Source organism: Colletotrichum gloeosporioides (assembly GCF_011800055.1).
Source record: "Colletotrichum gloeosporioides strain Lc1 chromosome Unknown consensus_71, whole genome shotgun sequence".
Classification (NCBI taxonomy): domain Eukaryota; kingdom Fungi; phylum Ascomycota; class Sordariomycetes; order Glomerellales; family Glomerellaceae; genus Colletotrichum; species Colletotrichum gloeosporioides.
This window is the reverse complement of record NW_025544716.1, coordinates 131,484-148,893: the sequence shown is the minus strand read 5'-3', so window position 1 is coordinate 148,893 and position 17,410 is coordinate 131,484. Positions and strand designations below refer to the sequence as shown.

The 17,410-nt window shown below is 53.0% G+C and overlaps 6 protein-coding genes across 6 annotated transcripts; 5 read left to right on the top strand and 1 right to left on the bottom strand.

The window, feature by feature from the left end:
* Positions 1 to 249: 249 nt before the first annotated feature.
* GCG54_00010225 (Na(+)/H(+) antiporter 1) lies at positions 250 to 2,151 on the top strand (the record flags this gene model as incomplete). The annotated part of the gene is made up of 7 exons (XM_045410155.1): positions 250 to 298; positions 356 to 424; positions 483 to 587; positions 689 to 958; positions 1,012 to 1,278; positions 1,337 to 1,566; positions 1,618 to 2,151. The coding sequence occupies 7 exons, from the start codon at positions 250 to 252 to the stop codon at positions 2,149 to 2,151; spliced, it is 1,524 nt and encodes a 507-aa protein (XP_045260110.1).
* Positions 2,152 to 2,790: 639 nt separating this feature from the next.
* Positions 2,791 to 4,623, top strand: GCG54_00010224 (uncharacterized protein; the record flags this gene model as incomplete). Its single annotated transcript, XM_045410154.1, has 1 exon — positions 2,791 to 4,623. The coding sequence occupies one exon, from the start codon at positions 2,791 to 2,793 to the stop codon at positions 4,621 to 4,623; it is 1,833 nt and encodes a 610-aa protein (XP_045260109.1).
* Positions 4,624 to 5,240: 617 nt separating this feature from the next.
* GCG54_00010223 (uncharacterized protein) lies at positions 5,241 to 7,244 on the top strand (the record flags this gene model as incomplete). Its single annotated transcript, XM_045410153.1, has 1 exon — positions 5,241 to 7,244. The coding sequence occupies one exon, from the start codon at positions 5,241 to 5,243 to the stop codon at positions 7,242 to 7,244; it is 2,004 nt and encodes a 667-aa protein (XP_045260108.1).
* Positions 7,245 to 7,821: 577 nt separating this feature from the next.
* On the bottom strand, positions 7,822 to 10,314 carry GCG54_00010222 (uncharacterized protein; the record flags this gene model as incomplete). Its single annotated transcript, XM_045410152.1, has 3 exons — positions 7,822 to 9,573; positions 9,629 to 9,947; positions 10,004 to 10,314. 3 exons carry the CDS (start codon positions 10,312 to 10,314, stop codon positions 7,822 to 7,824), a joined length of 2,382 nt encoding a protein of 793 aa, XP_045260107.1.
* A 1,046-nt stretch (positions 10,315 to 11,360) lies between these two features.
* On the top strand, positions 11,361 to 13,730 carry GCG54_00010221 (uncharacterized protein; the record flags this gene model as incomplete). Its single annotated transcript, XM_045410151.1, has 3 exons — positions 11,361 to 11,509; positions 11,563 to 11,878; positions 11,940 to 13,730. 3 exons carry the CDS (start codon positions 11,361 to 11,363, stop codon positions 13,728 to 13,730), a joined length of 2,256 nt encoding a protein of 751 aa, XP_045260106.1.
* Positions 13,731 to 15,089: 1,359 nt separating this feature from the next.
* GCG54_00010220 (Zinc-type alcohol dehydrogenase-like protein) lies at positions 15,090 to 16,130 on the top strand (the record flags this gene model as incomplete). Its single annotated transcript, XM_045410150.1, has 1 exon — positions 15,090 to 16,130. One exon carries the CDS (start codon positions 15,090 to 15,092, stop codon positions 16,128 to 16,130), a length of 1,041 nt encoding a protein of 346 aa, XP_045260105.1.
* Between the last annotated feature and the right edge of the window lie 1,280 nt (positions 16,131 to 17,410).

Below are 17,410 nucleotides of genomic sequence, written 5' to 3'. Positions count from 1 at the left end.
CATAATGTTTGTAGGTAAACTTAAATAACTTTGGGTAGACCGACCGTTAACCAATCAGGCTTTCACTCATTCTCTTCGTTCCCTTTAAACTAATCATCTTCTTTCTCTTCGTTCTTATTTTTGCACATTTTTCGTCTTTTGTGTTTCGACACCGCTTTGTTGAAAAGAAATTGGAAAAAACGTCCCATTAGTCTTGCTGGTCAAGGGTTTTCCACCAAACACTCCACACCATCTCAAGCTTTTCTCAAGATGCCAACCCTTAATGTGAGCGAGTTGAACATTGTCCTCGGCGTCCTTGGTATGGGCTGATGCAGTTGATTATTAGTGAAGTGGTGTGTACTGATCCTTATCAAAGGACTGTTCACCTTGCTGTACGGCATCATCTCGGTCAAGATCAAGTGCAAGTGGTACTTGGGTGAAGCCTGTGAGTGACCCAAAGCATGTTGGCTGTCACTGAACATATGTGCTAAGCGTCATCTCAGTGCCTGCGGTCCTCATAGGTGTCCTGCTGGGACCCATATCAGCCAAATTTCTCGACAGCACGATGGGGCTCTGCAACGGAGGGACAAACCAACGCCATCACCCTGGTTCGTGCCCAAATGTCCCATTCCTCCACAAACCCCAAATTCCGAACCCGATCTGACCAACATGGAACCAGGGCCTTGCTCACGTGATGATTGGTGTCCAGCTGGTGATCGCAGGCTACCAGCTGCCCGCCAAGTACCAATAATTACGAAGGAAGGAGATGGCCTTGTGTTTGCTTCCCATCATGACGATCATATGGCTCTGTACTGCCCTCTGCATGCTCGCTACGGTGCCCAAGATCACCTTGCTGGCGTTACGTGCACCGACCCCATCCTCTCCCAGGCCATCGCCAAAGGACCCTTCGCCGACAGGTTTGTTGCTCGGCCTCTGCGCGAGATCATCTCCTCTGAAACGGGCGCCAACGATGGCTTTGGTGAGTGACCTGCTCACCAATCCGATGTACCCAGCTAGCTAACAGCCAGGCAGGATTCCCTTTCCACATGCTGGCCGTCTACCTCATCCGCCATGCCGACATTCCTGGTGCTGGAGAAGGAGGGGAGACCGCTTCGGTCGCCGAGAGAGCCATGAGTCTTTTTGCTCGCTCAGAGGAGGGAGTCGGTCGTCTTGGCGGCGGCATCCACGTGGCTCTCACCAACTGGGTCGTCGAGACGTGGCTCTACATTGTCTTCATGTCTGTTGCCATCGGCATCGTTGTCGGCTTTGGGTCCGGAAAGGCATTGAATTTTGCTCTGCGTAAACAATGGGTTGACTCTGAGAGCTACCTTATCTGCCCCACCGCTATCGGCATAAGTCATCAAAAGCTTTGCGCCATCTTCAAGTCAGCTAACCGTGTCTTCAAAGCTGTGGCTCGTCGGCATCTGCGGCATGCTGGGCACAGACGACCTGCTCGCCTACTTCGTCGCCGGCAACGCCATGAACTGGGACGGAGAGTTCTTGGCGGAGACCGAAAAGCGTCACGACGAAGTCAACTCTTGCGTCGATGTCCTCCTTAACTTTGGTGACTTCATGTACATCGGCACAGTCATGCCCTGGGACCAATTCAACTAGCCGGACGTCACCGGCCTCACTTAGGGCCGCCTCTTCGCCCTCGGGGGTTTAGTCCTCCTCTTCCGCCGTATCCCAGCCATCCTGACGTGCTACAAGATCATGCCTAAGGTGTGCCAGAACTGGAAGGAGGCGCTGTTCATGGGCTACTTCGGTCCTATCGGCGCCGGCGCTGTCTTCTACGTCGAGCACACCCGCCACCTCTTCCCGGAGCTCGTCAAGGGCGACGAAGAGGAGACGAACCTCGTTCAAGTCATGGCTCCTGTGGTCTACTGGCTGGTGCTTTTCTCGATTGTTGTCCACGGGCTGTCGATCCCTGCGCTGAACCTGATTTACAAGTACGCCGGCGTCAAGCCTACCCAGGAGGCCGCTACCGAGATCCGCCGCGTCTCGATGCATGTGCCCACGCCGAACAACGCCATGGTCGGCGACCGCGACACGTTCATTGCGTATAACCGCTTCTCGCGCCCTGTATTCAACACTGCTGAGTTGCCGTACTTGAAGAAAAACCAGAAGATGTACACACACGATGAGAAGTCTTTTGACAGCTTGGGGGAATAGATTTGAAACGGAATTTTTGGAGAGATAGGACTAAATGGCAGTCGGGAAATAAGATCAAATTGTAAAGCTTCTTGCCCCTTTGACGGGCAATCAACATCGCATAGCTTTAGTCGATTCAGTTTCTCATCTACTCTCAATCCGTTCTTCGAGCCAAGCTACCTTGATATCATGATGCATGTACTCCAGAGGTTCCTGCAGTCCGTTGAGATGTCATGCGAAGGGGGCAGCAACGTGTGAACCAACAACTGATGAGATTCCGATCGGTATTAGGCGAGCAACCATTAGTCGAAAACGAATGAGTTACTTTGCTGTTTCTCCGTTTGAGAGGTGACTCATTGTTCTCTCAGCGGGAAGGTGCAGTCGAGCTTGGCCCCACCTGAGTGCCTTCCCTCCGCTGCGCGCTCTGAGCAAGCGGGTGTGGGGCTTCGCCAGCCTCAAACGCCCGCTTGTCTTTGCCAACGACTTCTCACCTCTGCCACCTTCAGATCGGCAATTCTTTTTATTCCGGTTGTTGTCTCCTCCCTCGACGAGAGAAGGAAGGGGCCGCCAAAAAAACAAGACCCGACTCGCGTCCACGCCGCCACATCCCATACTCAATCACTACTCACTCAGAACTCTCGACGGCATCAAACCGCCATCATGACGAACCTTCTCGACCTCCCTCCTGAGTTGATCAAGCGGATTTGCGAGGAGCTCTGCTACCACTGCCGAAACCCGAAGCATTTCGTGAACCACGACGAGGACGATACCAAAAACGACAAGCGATCATTGGCAAAGGTGTGCCTGACAAGCCGAGCTTTACGCAACTTGGTCCAACCGATCCTCTACCACTACTACGCCACTGGCAACGGGCACTGGGTGCACCACAATGGAATCGACGAGTACACCAATGTGCAGGTACAGATGGAGCATGACAGACTTCCGTTGTTCCTACGCACCATCATCGAGCGTCCAGACCTAGGCCGAATGATTCGGGGCCTTCAGCTATGCCACAACACAAACATCCAAACCTTTACTCCTGAGCTCTACGTCCTCTTCCACCGGCATGCATCTCAAATGGGGGGACCATTCACTTACCATGACCCTTGCCAATGTAGCTCTACGCAAGGATGGAACTGGAACCCCCAGGCAATGGCGGCGACGATGGCGACGGGGACGAAGATAGCAACAGCGACGGGGACGGGGACGGGGACGGGAATGACGCCAGCAACAGCAAAAACGGCAGCGACGATGAAAGACGCGGACTATCGTATTTGCTCCTACAACCGAGATAGGCTGCGCCGCTGGATGATGATGATTGCGATCGTCAAGACCGCGGCCAGTCTCGAATCGCTACTCATAGCTCCCATGGGACGAGGACGCCAATTCCCGCTCCTCTCGTCATTCGCGTCCGAGTTGCTCCTCCCAAGTCTCAAAAGAATGCTATTGAAAGGAGACGTACAGTATGGGTCCAACGCGAAGGAACTACTTGATCTTCAAACATTCGCCTCCGGAATTGAGGAATTGAACGTCGACTTCGAGGCCCGCAACAGCTTTGCACGTTGGAGTTTGTCCGTCAATTGGAAACCGATGAACAATTTGAGAACGCTCTTCTGCATCAACTTTAATCCTGAAGTGCTGAAGGGCTTTCTTTCAAACTGTCCTGCGCTCGAAGATCTGGAGTGTTACGTTGTGGACAAGTACGGCCTTGAAGACTGGGCTCCCTCAGAATACAGCGCGGCTTTCAGACAGACCAAGAGAACGCTTCGGAGACTTCGCTTCGCGTGGATTCCACGTACAGGCGATGATGAACTCCATGACATTCTCGAGGATGATCAGTATTATTCTGTACTTCAAGCTAGACACACCCACGGCCCACTTGCGTCATTCAACGATTTCACAGTGCTACAAGATCTTACGCTCGACCAGCAATCATTCTACCGTCCTTCCCAAACCTCCAGCAGCATCATCTGGTTTCTTCCACCAAATATCAAGCATTTCCAGATTCTGTACGCTTTCTTCAACATGGGAGATAACCTCACGTCCTTAGCTCATAGCGTCAAGCATGGGTCATTCCCCAGTTTACACACAGTGACGCTCTCCGTCTTCCACCGGGTGGGCTACGACAGGACGCATACATGGGACTGGATTGAAGAGTCCCGCGCTGATTTTGAGAACGTTAGAGTTCAATTCATTCATGAAGTACGACGGGGCTGGCATGAAAGCGACGAAAGCCTTAAGGGCAGTGGCAGAGACACGAGAGGGTGCGAGCCCCTGACTATCATCCCAGGGGCAACTGCAGGGTCTAGATACGTGGCTTGCGAATGGTCTGAGTCATGGAAGTGGTGCGAACATGCGGAGTGGGCTGAACCCACAGGCTGGCCGATTGATGCGGAACATTATGATTGCGAATTCCATCTTCTCCAGACAGGGGAGTCTTGGTCCGTCTGTGACTGTTGTGACGACATCGCGGTGGTGGACGACTCTGAATGAATGAATGTCGGAAAACGGGTGGTTCATGTACATAGAATGGCTCTACCCGCCCGCATCAGACCTCTGCTACTCAAGGAGATGCATTGCTCTAGCCCTTAGTTGAATCTACATTCGACTAGATTGCGATCGTGAAGGTGGACTGACCGATTGAGCATAGGCAATACAATGGAAATCAATGACATCGTTGTGAGATAGATGTTGAAAACATAATACTCCAGACGACAATCTACGAATTTTCCAGAGCCATGAAAACGACTATGCGGGGATTGTTGCTGAACATTCACCTTGTGAAGTCAGTTTGCGAAAATCTGTCAATCTAAGAGCTGGCTGTTCAGAATCAAGGTTGTCTGCCTCTTTAGTGCGAGCACCGAAAGGGTACCTACCTTATCAACGAACTCAAGACATCAACCTTGATGCCAAACAGCGTTCCGGAGATATCATATTGACTAGGTATTACTATCAATCGTCTTTTCCTTTGGAAACATTCACTTCTCGATCCAATTCTTCCCAGCTTTAAATGCACACGCACCTACACCTTTCGTTTCCCGTTCAAATTTCCATCGCAACGATCCGATAAGCAATTGCCAAATAGGGCTTCAAGTTTCACGATAGTAATTATGGAGATGATTACAAGCACATCGGCAATTCTAGCCATCTTTGGCCAGGCGGATATTGACGTGTGCCAGGCTGAAGACCGTAACTCACCCTTTCGTCGACCTCAGCAGTCCGACCCTCGGATTCAGCTTCGCAGACAGGGATCTGCCGCGATCGATATTCTCTTCCTAGAACGCCTCTCGTCTCTCGGTATCGGGAAGCCTGATAGTGTTTCGACGACGCGGGTCACCACGCGCTCGTCTTGGAGAGATCTCCGCCAGGGCAGGTGCGCTCCTGCTCTGGTTGTGCACCGAGAGGGTGGGCAGCTGATTCTCACATTCACCCAGAGCGCAAAGGCTGCTCACCTCATTCACCAGTACAACTTCCCCCCTGCCTTCACCACCCTTATCTTGGACAACTACCGGCCTCCCAAGATCTTCCAAGATTCTCCTCGGCCACGAGATTCTCCCCGCATCCCTTCTCCCCTCGTCGTCTACTCTGGAAATCAAACGCATCCCACAACCCACGACACTTCAGGCAAGATGCGCTTTACTTCGTTGAACCTCCTGCCCCTATCCCCTCTCGACCAGATCGCTCCGAGGATCTACGTGAGATCGATCTTCGCGCTCAACACTAGCGAAGGATACGACTCGGTCACCACCAAGGAGCACCTTCAACGGTGCTTCCACAAGGCCCTCGCCCGATGGCCGTTTCTGGCTGGCCAGATTCGCCCTACCGCGATGGACCGAAACCGTCTCGAACTGGCCTACACCCTGGATGACAAGGCCTTGGATCTCGCCCGCCGCCCTGATCTCTTTTGCTGTGACCGCATCAATGAGCTTGGAGGCTACACTTATCAGGAGCTGGTGGCTCTCGGAATGCCCCCAATTGCGATGGACAAGGACATCCTATCCCTCTCGCCAAACCATCCCAAGCCTGGCGAATCTTGCCCTCCTGTCACTCTCAAGATCACCGAGATGACTGGAGGTGGCCTCTTTCTGTGCTTCTCGACGCACCATGGCATCTTCGATGGAGGTTTCATCAAGACCTTCCTCGAGTACTTCGGCAAGATCGCGCAAGAGGAGTCGACGAAATCCTGCTCGCTCCCTGAACCAGCCATTGAGATGCAGCCAACTTGGCTCACAGAGCTCAAAGCCAGACCCAGCTTGTCTGTGTACGAGAACACAGACATCAAAGGTGCCGAGTTCCCAGAATATGATTTCACCGACAAAGAGAACTCTTCCACCGCTTCCACCAACACCAAACCCCCGCGCGCGGTCTGCAAAATCTTCAGCTTCAACAACGCAATCCTGAAGAATCTCCAGACTGAGGCACTCCGATACCTCCACGAGATCTACGGTAGCACTACCTTCGTCTCCAGGGCCGACACTCTCTCCGCTATGGTCTGGGTTCACGTCACTCGGTCGCGCCTTCCCCATCTGTCGCCCTCGGATGACACCAGCTTCACCACCGCAGCCGACGCCCGCCCTCGCCTCTCCCCAGCCTTCCCTGCTACAGCCTGGGGCAATATCTACACCCAAACCATGGCTGGCAACCAGGTCGGCATTCTCACCCAACTTCAGAAGAACGGCGAGCTTCCCAGCGACGCACGACCTGCCATCTTCGAGGCAGCGTGGCTGATCAGACAAGCGGTTGAGAAGGTCAAGCAGCCCGATTACATCCCTTCTCGCATCGCACTCGCTACATCTCTCGAGGATCCCGCCATGGAGGGCGCAGCTTTCCGCAAGGCAAATCAGCCTGACCACGCGGGCTTGAGCTGCAGCGTCTGGGTGCACATGGGTGCCGATGTTGACTTTGGAATCCCTGGCACTGGTGGGAAGGCAGACTTTGTGCGCAAGACGTACTCTGCCAACGATGGAAGTATGAATATCATGCAGAGACGCGGAATCACGAAGGGAGACGCGCCCTGGGATGTACTCCTTGCGCTCAGGGATGATGATATGGATCGTGTCTGCAGCGAGAAGGAGCTTGGTCAGTGGACGCAGGATTGGTGCCCGCGGTTTTAGATAGGATATGTCATTGGGTTATTTGGTGTGGTGTTTTGGCGAAAGGCGTCTGCATGGCAAGGATACTGAGGAAAAGATACCCAGGGGGTTTTGCATCTTTGCTATTAGACACAATGCACATGGATGTTTGTGATGAATTGCTCATTAAAGACACGGCGATCGTTCAGCTTCTCGTATGCTTTCCATGAGTCTCTTTGTTATCCCACGTATCACATTTAGTATCATCTTTGTTATTCTTACCGTCGCCATGGTCGTTTCTCTTGTCCCTTTTGTCCACCGTCCTCCCTGACGTCCACTTCGTCCCTGCGGCGTCTCTGGCGCCTCAGCCATCCATATTATTGTCTTTGTGGTCTGCACATTTCCAGATACCTATCTTCATCAACTGTACTTTAGGTAGAAGCCGTTCTAATTCAAGCCGGTTGTATTCTGCCCAAAATGGGTGAACATCCATTGACAGACAGCCCATGAAAAGATACGACGCATGGACTCGATCTACTGAATGACCATTGTCTCTGCAGCCAATATGATTGTTCCAAGGCAGCTGACGGTCGTTGCCAAAACCGCTGCACCATCAACATCAAATCTTCCACAAGAAGTCCTGCAAAGTTGCATCTGGCTTTTTGAAAGCCTTGAAAACCCTCACAGCATGTCGAAATAACGGTTCCCGAGCCAGAAGATCCCTCTCGCGGTTGGTATTTCCGGGCAATGCGTCGAGGATTTCCAAAAGATCCTCAATAGCAAAGCTTGAAACTGAGAGACCGTGGTACATCCAGTCCTTCCATAACCCTTGTTCTTTGTACTTGTTCTGAACCTCCGGAACAGCGAGGATACCAAAGCATTTCAGCAATGGCTCGCAGTACACAAACAGCTCGAAGAAGTTGACTCGAGCGATCGGAGCCGACCCCTGGACCTCTGACAGCACCGCCTCAAGGCTCTTGCCAGCGTATCCGGACCAACTATCCTGGCGGAGGAGGTCACGAGCACGATTAACCTTTTGGGTATTAGTCTGCACTTGTGCAGCGCGTCTGTCGTCGCATTTTGGCTTCTCGTTCTTGTACATCTTGCACAGAAATCTCCCATTTATCCGATGGTTAGTGTAGTGTTGGTCACAAAGTCCCCAGTAGATTTCTTGGTTAGATGGTGAGAGCAGGTCCAGTCCACGTTCAAACTGGGCAGTCCCGGAACGCTCCACCCTGTGGCTGTTGTAAACTGCCAAACGAAAGGGCGAGAGGAATTTGTATTTCGGAACGGTCCCCTGGAAGACCCCTTGAAGAAACATGTTGGATAGTTCTTCCAGCACGGGAATCTGCGGGATCTGGAATTCGTCGAAGCCTCTGATCCGCAATGCGTTGTAGAGGTGCAGTGTCGTCCTGATGACAGCCCAGTAACTGCAGGCCTGTCCTCCGACCCTGATAGCTGCCGTGAGCATGTCCAGCATATGACAACCCACAGTCCAGGGAGAGTCGTGGTAGATGCCAGACTTTTCATCGCTCTTATACACCTCCAGGCCTACGATGAGGGTCTGAAGACCTTTAAAGATGCTGCCACTTGGGTGGTAACGTTGGACTGCCTCAAGAACGGGTGTGAGCGCCTCGGTTATGTCCATGGCGAAGCGAAGACCTTGAGCACGACAGGCGCTACCTCTTAAATGGGGGTATGGCAACGTCGCCGCTTCAATCTGAAGAATGATGCTCATTGCCACCACCATTTCTCCATGGGCGACCCGCGTTTTCTGCAACAAGAACGCCTGCCCAAAGTCGAAGAAGGCCTCACAGATGTCGACGAATCCATCAAGGTGATTTCCTTTAATCATCTCCACGACACTAATTCCACGGTCCAGCGGTTTCTGGTGGGTTTGAATGGCACCCATAAGGTCGCGAATCCTTTTTTGATCATCCTTTGAAAGGAAGTTTTCCAAGTGAGGGATCTCAGACGAGGGTGGGGTCCGAAACTGATCTGGGCAGTCTGGTGTGTTGCAGACCGCGGGTTGCACGTGAACTTCAGGGGGCTCGAAGTTCGCCCCCAAGCCTCGCCCATAGTCGTTGATGATGCTGGCAATCATCCACATTCTCCGCGCAAGAATGACGAATATGCCCGGATGTCCGGTGTTCGTCAAGTGGCGGATAAAGTAGTGTATGAGGTAGCATTGTTGGCAAGTACAGTTGTGCTTCGAGAAGAGGCACAAGGCGGAACAATCTACCTTTGGCGCTCTCCGGTAGTTCAAGGACGCGATACAGTTGGACTGAAAGGCAGCAATCAGAAGGGGAATCTTGCCTTCGCCTGCGGATTTCCAAATAGTATGGAGGTGGATATGGAAAAGATTTATATCCTGGGACATCGTGAGCTACACTGGAAACAGAAAGGACGATACTGGTGAGTCTTACCACCAGGAAACGGGCCGCATCATACGCCACGCCGATGTCGTCATCGTCCAAGACGAATTCTTCGGGTTTCTTTGGTTCAGTCTCGGACTCTGGTTTGCTTGGAGACGGCGATGTCGGAGCAGCTGGCGTCGCGCTGTTGCTCGCTCGCGATGGTGAACTGTGAGGAGAGATGTTCAGGTCCTCCATCAAGGAAGCAAACTTATTGTTTTGTTGTTCCAATTTGCTACGAGGTCCTGCATCTTCTTGAAGGCCCAGATAGTCTTCGAAAGGAACTTCTTGGGCCTCCAGGGGCTGCAAGATGGCCAACGTTTGTTCAAGCCTGCATACAGCGCTGCTTAGCAGGGTGTCCATTGAGTGTCAACAGCTGATATGTACCTCCTGACAAAATGGCGATGCCCGCTATCGCCGCTCCCAGAGCTTTCATACGATTGAGTCACCATCTTCCGAAATCGAATCGCGTCGCGCAGAGCCCCAAGAACGGAACCTGGGACGGGCTGACCAGCATCGCGGACGGTACGAGAAACTTTGATGATATTGCGTGTGTTTCTGAAAGGCTTGACTCCTGCAGCGGATCGAGGGTCTGCTTGGTGATAGGCGCACCATAGCCATCGCAGGAAACAATTGTTTGAGCTTTTGTAGCGCTTCAATTGGTTTTGAACTGTGGTCATGTCCAGAGTAGCTTCCATCTTGTATTTGCAATAGCGGCTTGTTCGTAGAGGTTACAGAAACAGTAGGACAATGGCCTCACATTCTCTTGAAAGCCGCAAGAGTCGCAAGAAATGACTTCTGTACTTATGAATTTCCAGAACTCGGAGGACTTGCTCATCTCGTGTCTATTTTGAGCTTCTTGTACAATGTCGGTCTTTGTTCACTCGCGTACGGCGTGTTTGTGGAGCCGACTGCGACAGTCAGGAAAATCCAGGTTGGGTTGCACACACAGAGGCCATGGGGCTAGTGGGGGCCATTGGGGTTTTAGCACATCCGTTAAGATAAGGAGAAGGACGTTAATGATGGAGACATTGAGTAGAGCAATTGGGAACAGCGAGGATGACGAGTGGGAATCATACGAACGACGGCTACGGATAGAAGCAATCGTAGCGAGGACAGCAACAGTGCCAAGGAATGAAATGAGCCAGTTCTCTCCGCCCAGGTTTCCAAATGAATATTGCTTGCCTCCATTTCTTGCACTCTAGTGTTCCGGCTTCATCACATCCCATTCAGCCAGGGACTTCATGACAACTTCCGCAGAATGCGTTACACCGATATCAGCCAGGCTCCGTTTTCATCCATGAAGAATGAGAGGGTGGAATGCGTTCAATGAAGCAACCGAGTCTATTTTGCTCAAAGAAACATCATCTCTTGGGCCCGACGTCTTTGCCATTGTTTGAACAAACACTTTGACAAATAAAGAGTGCGGATTGTGCGCGACTCGAAATAGAGCGTCTCAACTCATGCGTCTCAATCCTTGCAAGTAGCCAAAATTCGTATTAAGACAGCCTTCCGCATCAACGATGGAGTGCTCTCGTAACCTCCTAGCCATCGACGAAACGAAGCCTCGTCAACCATGGATTCATCAGCCATGGACTTGGATCATTACCCGCCGGATCTGCGACAACTTCGCGATTCTTATAAAGCTGCGACAAATTGTTTCTTGCGTTGGCTCTGGTGTCAATACCACATCATAGTACCCGATGAGGCCAGCAACGCCAGCACATTCAAAAACACCGCTCAAATGGTCTGGGTCGCGAGAAAGGTAGAGGAGGCAAGAACTGATGTACCAAAGTCCATCATCAGCTCTCTTGACGATGCTATCCGAGACAGGACTATGGTCTTTCAGATGTACGACGACGCTGAAGCGGGGCACAAACATATTATCCGGACGTATGTTACATGAAAGCACATCGATCAATGGTACTCTTCCTGACACACCTCAGACTCCAAGACATACATCGGATTTTGAAGCCTCTTGAGTCGCAGTCGGCAGATGTCGTTTTCGTCGACTACGCTGCGGACGCCCAGCAAACCTTATGGAACAATGCGTTTCAGGCTCTTCACGTCGATGACACGCCGGAATCGTCTCATGGCTCCTCGCATAGCGGCTCTGAAAACAGCGGTACTGGCCATACGTCTTCACCTGCCTCTGCTCCAACCCAACCGGCGCAGCCTCAAGCTCAGCCCATGGGCCCGATAGAATTCGACCTAGAAGACGACGAAATGACGCACATGATTGACTCGGCGTGGTTCCTCATCGTAAGATCCATCAAGCCCTACGTGGTGGAAATCTTGCATCTGACCGTTAATGTGCGTCCAGGAAATGAACAAGATGCGCGCTCAGCTTGAGCAGATCTGGGCAGAGGCGGCCAGAGGCGATATCCCCATCGTCTTCGCCGCTTGGCTGACCAGTCTTGCCGTCTATGATATGTCAGACCGAGATCACATGCCGCAAGACTATCTCAATAAGTTCTGTCTCATGCAGGCGTACAACTGTCGGTGCAACAGTTGTCAAATGGTACGCTCTTCGGTCCGGAAACTCGACGACGAGCAGGACCCGGACGAATGTCTCCAGTCCGCTGTCAGGCTGTTCAAGACAGCCAAAGCCATCGGGGAATACGGTCAGAGAATTGGCGAATTTCGTGCACCTCAGATCGACGGCCAACCATGCGGCAGTGGAGAAATGTTCACGTACGACATCACCAATAGAAACATGGGAAGCGAACCGCCATCATTCCCAGATTCATACCGAAACCGAATTCACGAAACTCTAGAATCAGTCAGGGTCTCGTTACCACTGCATGGGCGTTATGCCAGAGCCATCGCCCGCGCGGAACGCCTGAGACTGGACCGCTACAGGGGCATCAAGATCTGCGAGGCCTTCTTCGATGTTGCTCAGCGATTCTTTCTTCAGGAAGAATCTCCGCGAAAACCATCGATATTTCTTGTCACAACAATGGACCTCTTCATGCTGACCGCAGACGCGGCATCGACACATGGTGGCCGTCTAGGCGGCACTCAATGCCGAGTCGCGACTCTCGAACTTGCGTTGCAGGTGCGGGATTGCCTTGCGCAGTTCAAGCCAGACACGGACCTTCTGGAGCATCACCCACACGTCGCTGACCAAGTCCGCGACCTGTCTACGGCCATTCATTACTACATCATGGAAACCAAGTCCGGTCTCTACTACGAGTCCCCATGGACTATGGGCTGCCACATGTTGGAGTTTCTCACCACCGCGAATAACATTGGCTTGAGAGTATGCAAGCGGTATGCCGTTTTCCAGTCGATATTGCACCTGTACAACGCCATGCGCCGCTTGAATATCAAGGAGCTTTCCATTCCGAAGAACTACGAGCTGGAGAAACTTTGCCAGATGTTCGTCTGGCCAGTATTCAAAGGGAACATGCCAATGAGCGGTTTTCTCTCCGTCTTCCTCCTCGCCGTATATCAAAGCGGCACAGCGGACAATGTCAAGTATGGAGCAGCCTCCAGACTTGAACGAGGAGTGACCTTCTTGCAGGCCGAGCCATATAGCTGCTGGATTTCGCTTACCGAACAGCATGCTGACCTGCACTCTCAAGATCCCATTTTCTTAACAAAGGTCTATAACAGGCCCGTCCCATTAGTCTGCCCATGCCTTGAATGCACGGAGGGCACGTCGTCGGCATATAGGCGCAAAATTGAACAGGCCCTGAGAGAGCATGCAAGCACCAAGCTTTCTGGGTACACAGCCAAAGCCAGAGCTCTGCTGACGGAAGAGCTTTCCGCAGCAACCCCTCTGTCGCGGCTCAACATGCTGAAGCTGTTTCAGGCGTACGCCGAAATGCTGAGTGCCTTCGGCAGACTGGTGCGGCCTGAGTTGGAACCTGCGTACCGGAAACAGCGGGTATGGAGGAACGAAATGAAGTACGGGCTGGTTCCCGGTCGTTTTGCTGTTGAAGACACGTTGGAGCTGATCGACCTGAACTTTGGCGGCACCACGAAGGAGAAAAGGCGTTTGGCGAGACATCCGCTGCTCCTGGGTGCCGCGAAGATGTTTAACGATATGCAAGAGGGCAGACAGCCAGAAGATGCGAAGCTGGAGAGGTTTCTTTGGGATCTTGCGTGAGAGGTGTGATCAGTTGGAAGGTTTGTTGAGTTGGGGTATGTTTACTTCACATGGTTGGGTGTTCAATGGACAAGGACGAATAGGACGAGGAACGAGGATTGCCGGCGGCAAGACGCAGTTCTTCGCTGAAGTTTGAGGTCTAGATGAAGATCCTGTTGTCGAGGAAAACTGTAGTTGTTTTCTTTTCCCTTCTCATTTCTGTTGTCGCGTTTTCTTCATGATTCAAAGTATACACCCGGCACACGAATATATCTGACAATGTAATGCTGGCCTGGCGATAAATATCCTGGTTATACAAGACGGGCGTTGGAGGCGGTAGAACTCCAGAAAAACATTACGAAACGTGCTTAGGAACCAAGTCGGATTCCATTCGTTTCCTCGTGTGCCTCATTGAGTCCCATCGGGGAGGCATAGGGGACTTAAAGACCGCTTAGTTTTCCTGTGCCTGGATGTACTCGGTGACTCTGACGAGGAAGATAGCAATAGACGACGACGATAGACGACGACTGTGGTAGGAACAAAAATAGCAATAGTACTAGCAACGATGATAGCGACAACAACAGCAACGACGAAAGCAAGCATAGAGAAAAAAAACAGCCGCTCTAGCGCAGGAAAACAGGGGGTCTGAAAATAAAAGAGAAAAAACCTCACGATGTGTTGGCCGAGCTACCAAAAGCCCGCCCACAAAAGCTTCGAGCCAATCGGCAGGCGGCGCGATTGAATGGGCCTGGTCGACAGAAATACCCACAAACACGGAATTGGGAACACCACCAAAGCCCGCGTATCCCGCGCGCGCCCTGTCGCCTGCCCCCCGGGAACACCGACCGGCCAAGACCGTGTGCGCTGGTTTTTTTTGGTTTTCATCGGCGCAAGGAGCCGGATCGGGGCAAGCCGAGTCGGTGACGCAATTTTGCGTGCCTCACCGGTGGGAGGTCTCAGTCTGCAGTGCCTCGCCTCGGAAAAGGCGTTGGTCGGATGTATTTTGAACCCCGTTATGGGAATTAGCAATGCAGACATTGGACTGGTGTGATGGGGTAGCTAAAATGTTGCGTGAAATCATAACACCGTTAGTGATTCATCAAACAGACCGAGGTGCACGAGATAAGGTCCAGGGGCGAAAAAAGAAGGAGGGAGGAGGAGGGGTCCCGCATTCCGTCACCCCACCTTCACCACCAAACTTTATATCATGACCCTGCCCAGCCAACCCGGAGCTCAGCCGGCCAGCTCTCAGACGTCACTCAGCCAAGCTTAATCTCAACCTCACTCACCTCACCTCACTTCATCTCTCAACTTCGTCTTCACCATCTTCACCCATACAACCTCACATTCAACCGTACCAAAAGACCCACAACCACAAACATGGCTACACCAGCACCCCCCGCCGAGATGCGCCGCTGGCAGATCCCCGCCCCAGGCACCTTCATCCAGTCCCTCGCCCTCACCACCGTGCCCACCCCGTCCGCCACCGACCTCAAGCCCTCGCAGGTCCTCGTCCGCGTCGCCGCCGCCGGCATCAACCCCGCCGACTACAAATTCCCCGACCTCGGCCTCGTCGCCAAGGCCATGATCTCCTTCCCCAAGTCCCCGGGCATGGACTTCGCCGGCACCGCCGTCGCCGTCGGCTCCGACATCACCGACATCCAGCCCGGCGACCCCGTCCTCGGCCGCCTCGACCCCCTCGGGCCCCAGGGCACCCTCTCGGAATACATCCTCGCCGAGCGCGACGGCTGCGCCCGCCTGCCCACGTCCGGCGCCCCGGACTTCGACCAGGCCGCCGCCGTCGGCACCGCCGCGCTGACCGCCTACCAGACCATCGCCCCCTACGTCCAGCGCGGCGACAAGGTCTTCATCAACGGCGGCTCCGGCGGCACCGGCACCTACGGCATCCAGATCGCAAAGGCCCTCGGCTGCCACGTCACCGTCTCCTGCTCGACGCCCAAGATCCCGCTGTGCAAGTCCCTCGGCGCCGACGAGGTCATCGACTACAAGACCGCCGACGTCGTGTCCGCCCTCAAGGCCCAGGGCAAGGTCTTCGCCCTCGTCGTCGACAACGTCGGCAACGCGCCGCCGAACCTATACAAGGCGGCCGACGACTTCCTGCTCCCCGACGGCCGCTTCAAGTTCGTCGGCGGCGCCGTCTCCTTCGCGCAGGTCAAGTCGCTCGTGCCGAGCATGTTCCTCCCCGGGTTCCTCGGCGGCGCCAAGCACCGCTTCGAGGCGTTCATGACCAAGAACTCGCACCCGGACCTGGCGCAGATCGCGGCGTGGATGGCCGAGGGCAAGGTCAAGAGCGTCATCGATTCGGCGTTCGAGTTTGAGGACGCGGTCAAGGCGTATGAGAAGCTGAAGGAGGGCAGGGCGGCGGGTAAAATTGTCGTGAGGGTATCCACGAAGGCGTGAGCATGATTGCAATGTCGTTAGTTTGAAGGAAAAAAGGGTGAGATGGATGTTTGGGAATAGGGCTTCTGGCGTTGTTTTGCTCCGCGATTGGGATTGCCATCGGATTCATGACATATCTACGTTGAAATTAAAAAGTTATCACAAAACAAAAATGTGAGATTTACAAAAAGCTACCCAATTTGCCATGTTGGGAGTGTGAATTGAGTTGGCTTGGCCGTCAGCGCTAATGTAGGCACGCCGCCAGAGGGTCCCGGAGCAAGCCGGCGACGACGACTCAATCCCTCCCCCTCGCGCTTGCTTCCGATAAAGCACGAGCCAGCCCGTCACTCTACTGGTTCATCTCATCCTCCGACTGACAGCAGGATTTCAGCCCTGTCACACGTCTGTCTCAAGACATTTATCGCTGACAGCTCGATCCAAGGCAAACGGCCACTGTTGGGCACGTTTTGCTCCGATACGCCACACGAGAGCCAGGGAGAATCGCATAATCTGAGTCTACATCTCCAAGACACCGTTTTGCTTTTTCCACGTACGGCGCAGATTTGCATGTGATGTCGTGATTCTGGCGGTGAGACTGGCCCAGCGCTGCTTCAACGGGTTAAATTCGTCGCAACTGATCGAAAAGCTGGGTAAAGGGGAGGGACTGGCAAGACCTAGACTCAGAAAGGATCGAAACCGGCTGCTGGATATCAACATCAACAAGGTTGGAGACGGGTTCATCAAGCATCAAATCATTCACATTGTACACATAGTGTTGCCAAATTCTTTATTGGCTACTACCTCCCTTTTCCAAGGAGTTCAAATCTCAATATCAGCCCTCCATTGGGCAACGACCAACCTCCCGCCGAGTCCAAATCCGTCGTCTGTCAATAAGCGTTTTCAAGGCCGTATGCCATCCGCCACCGGCGATCATTCTTCGAGCAAGCCTGATTAGACCTCCCCATTGCGAAAAAGAAAACAAAAAACACAGTTCCGTTGCGGCCGGTGACCATCCGAAAGTGTTTCCCCTCCCTGATTCTTTTTTGATAGATCGTACACACGCTCAAAGACCATACACAGAGTAATGAGTAGAGAGAAGAAAGTTTTCCCTGTAGAGAGAGAGAATGCATGAATTATCCTTGCCGCCCGCAGTAAAACCGTCCACGGGCCCAAAGAGATTCGTTTGCCGACAAAACCGCAAATCACAACGTGCCGGGGCACCCAGGTCACGACCACTCAATCCTATCGCTGGGGGCCTGAGGAACCAGTGTGCGACTGAGTTGGCCGACGACCACTACCTC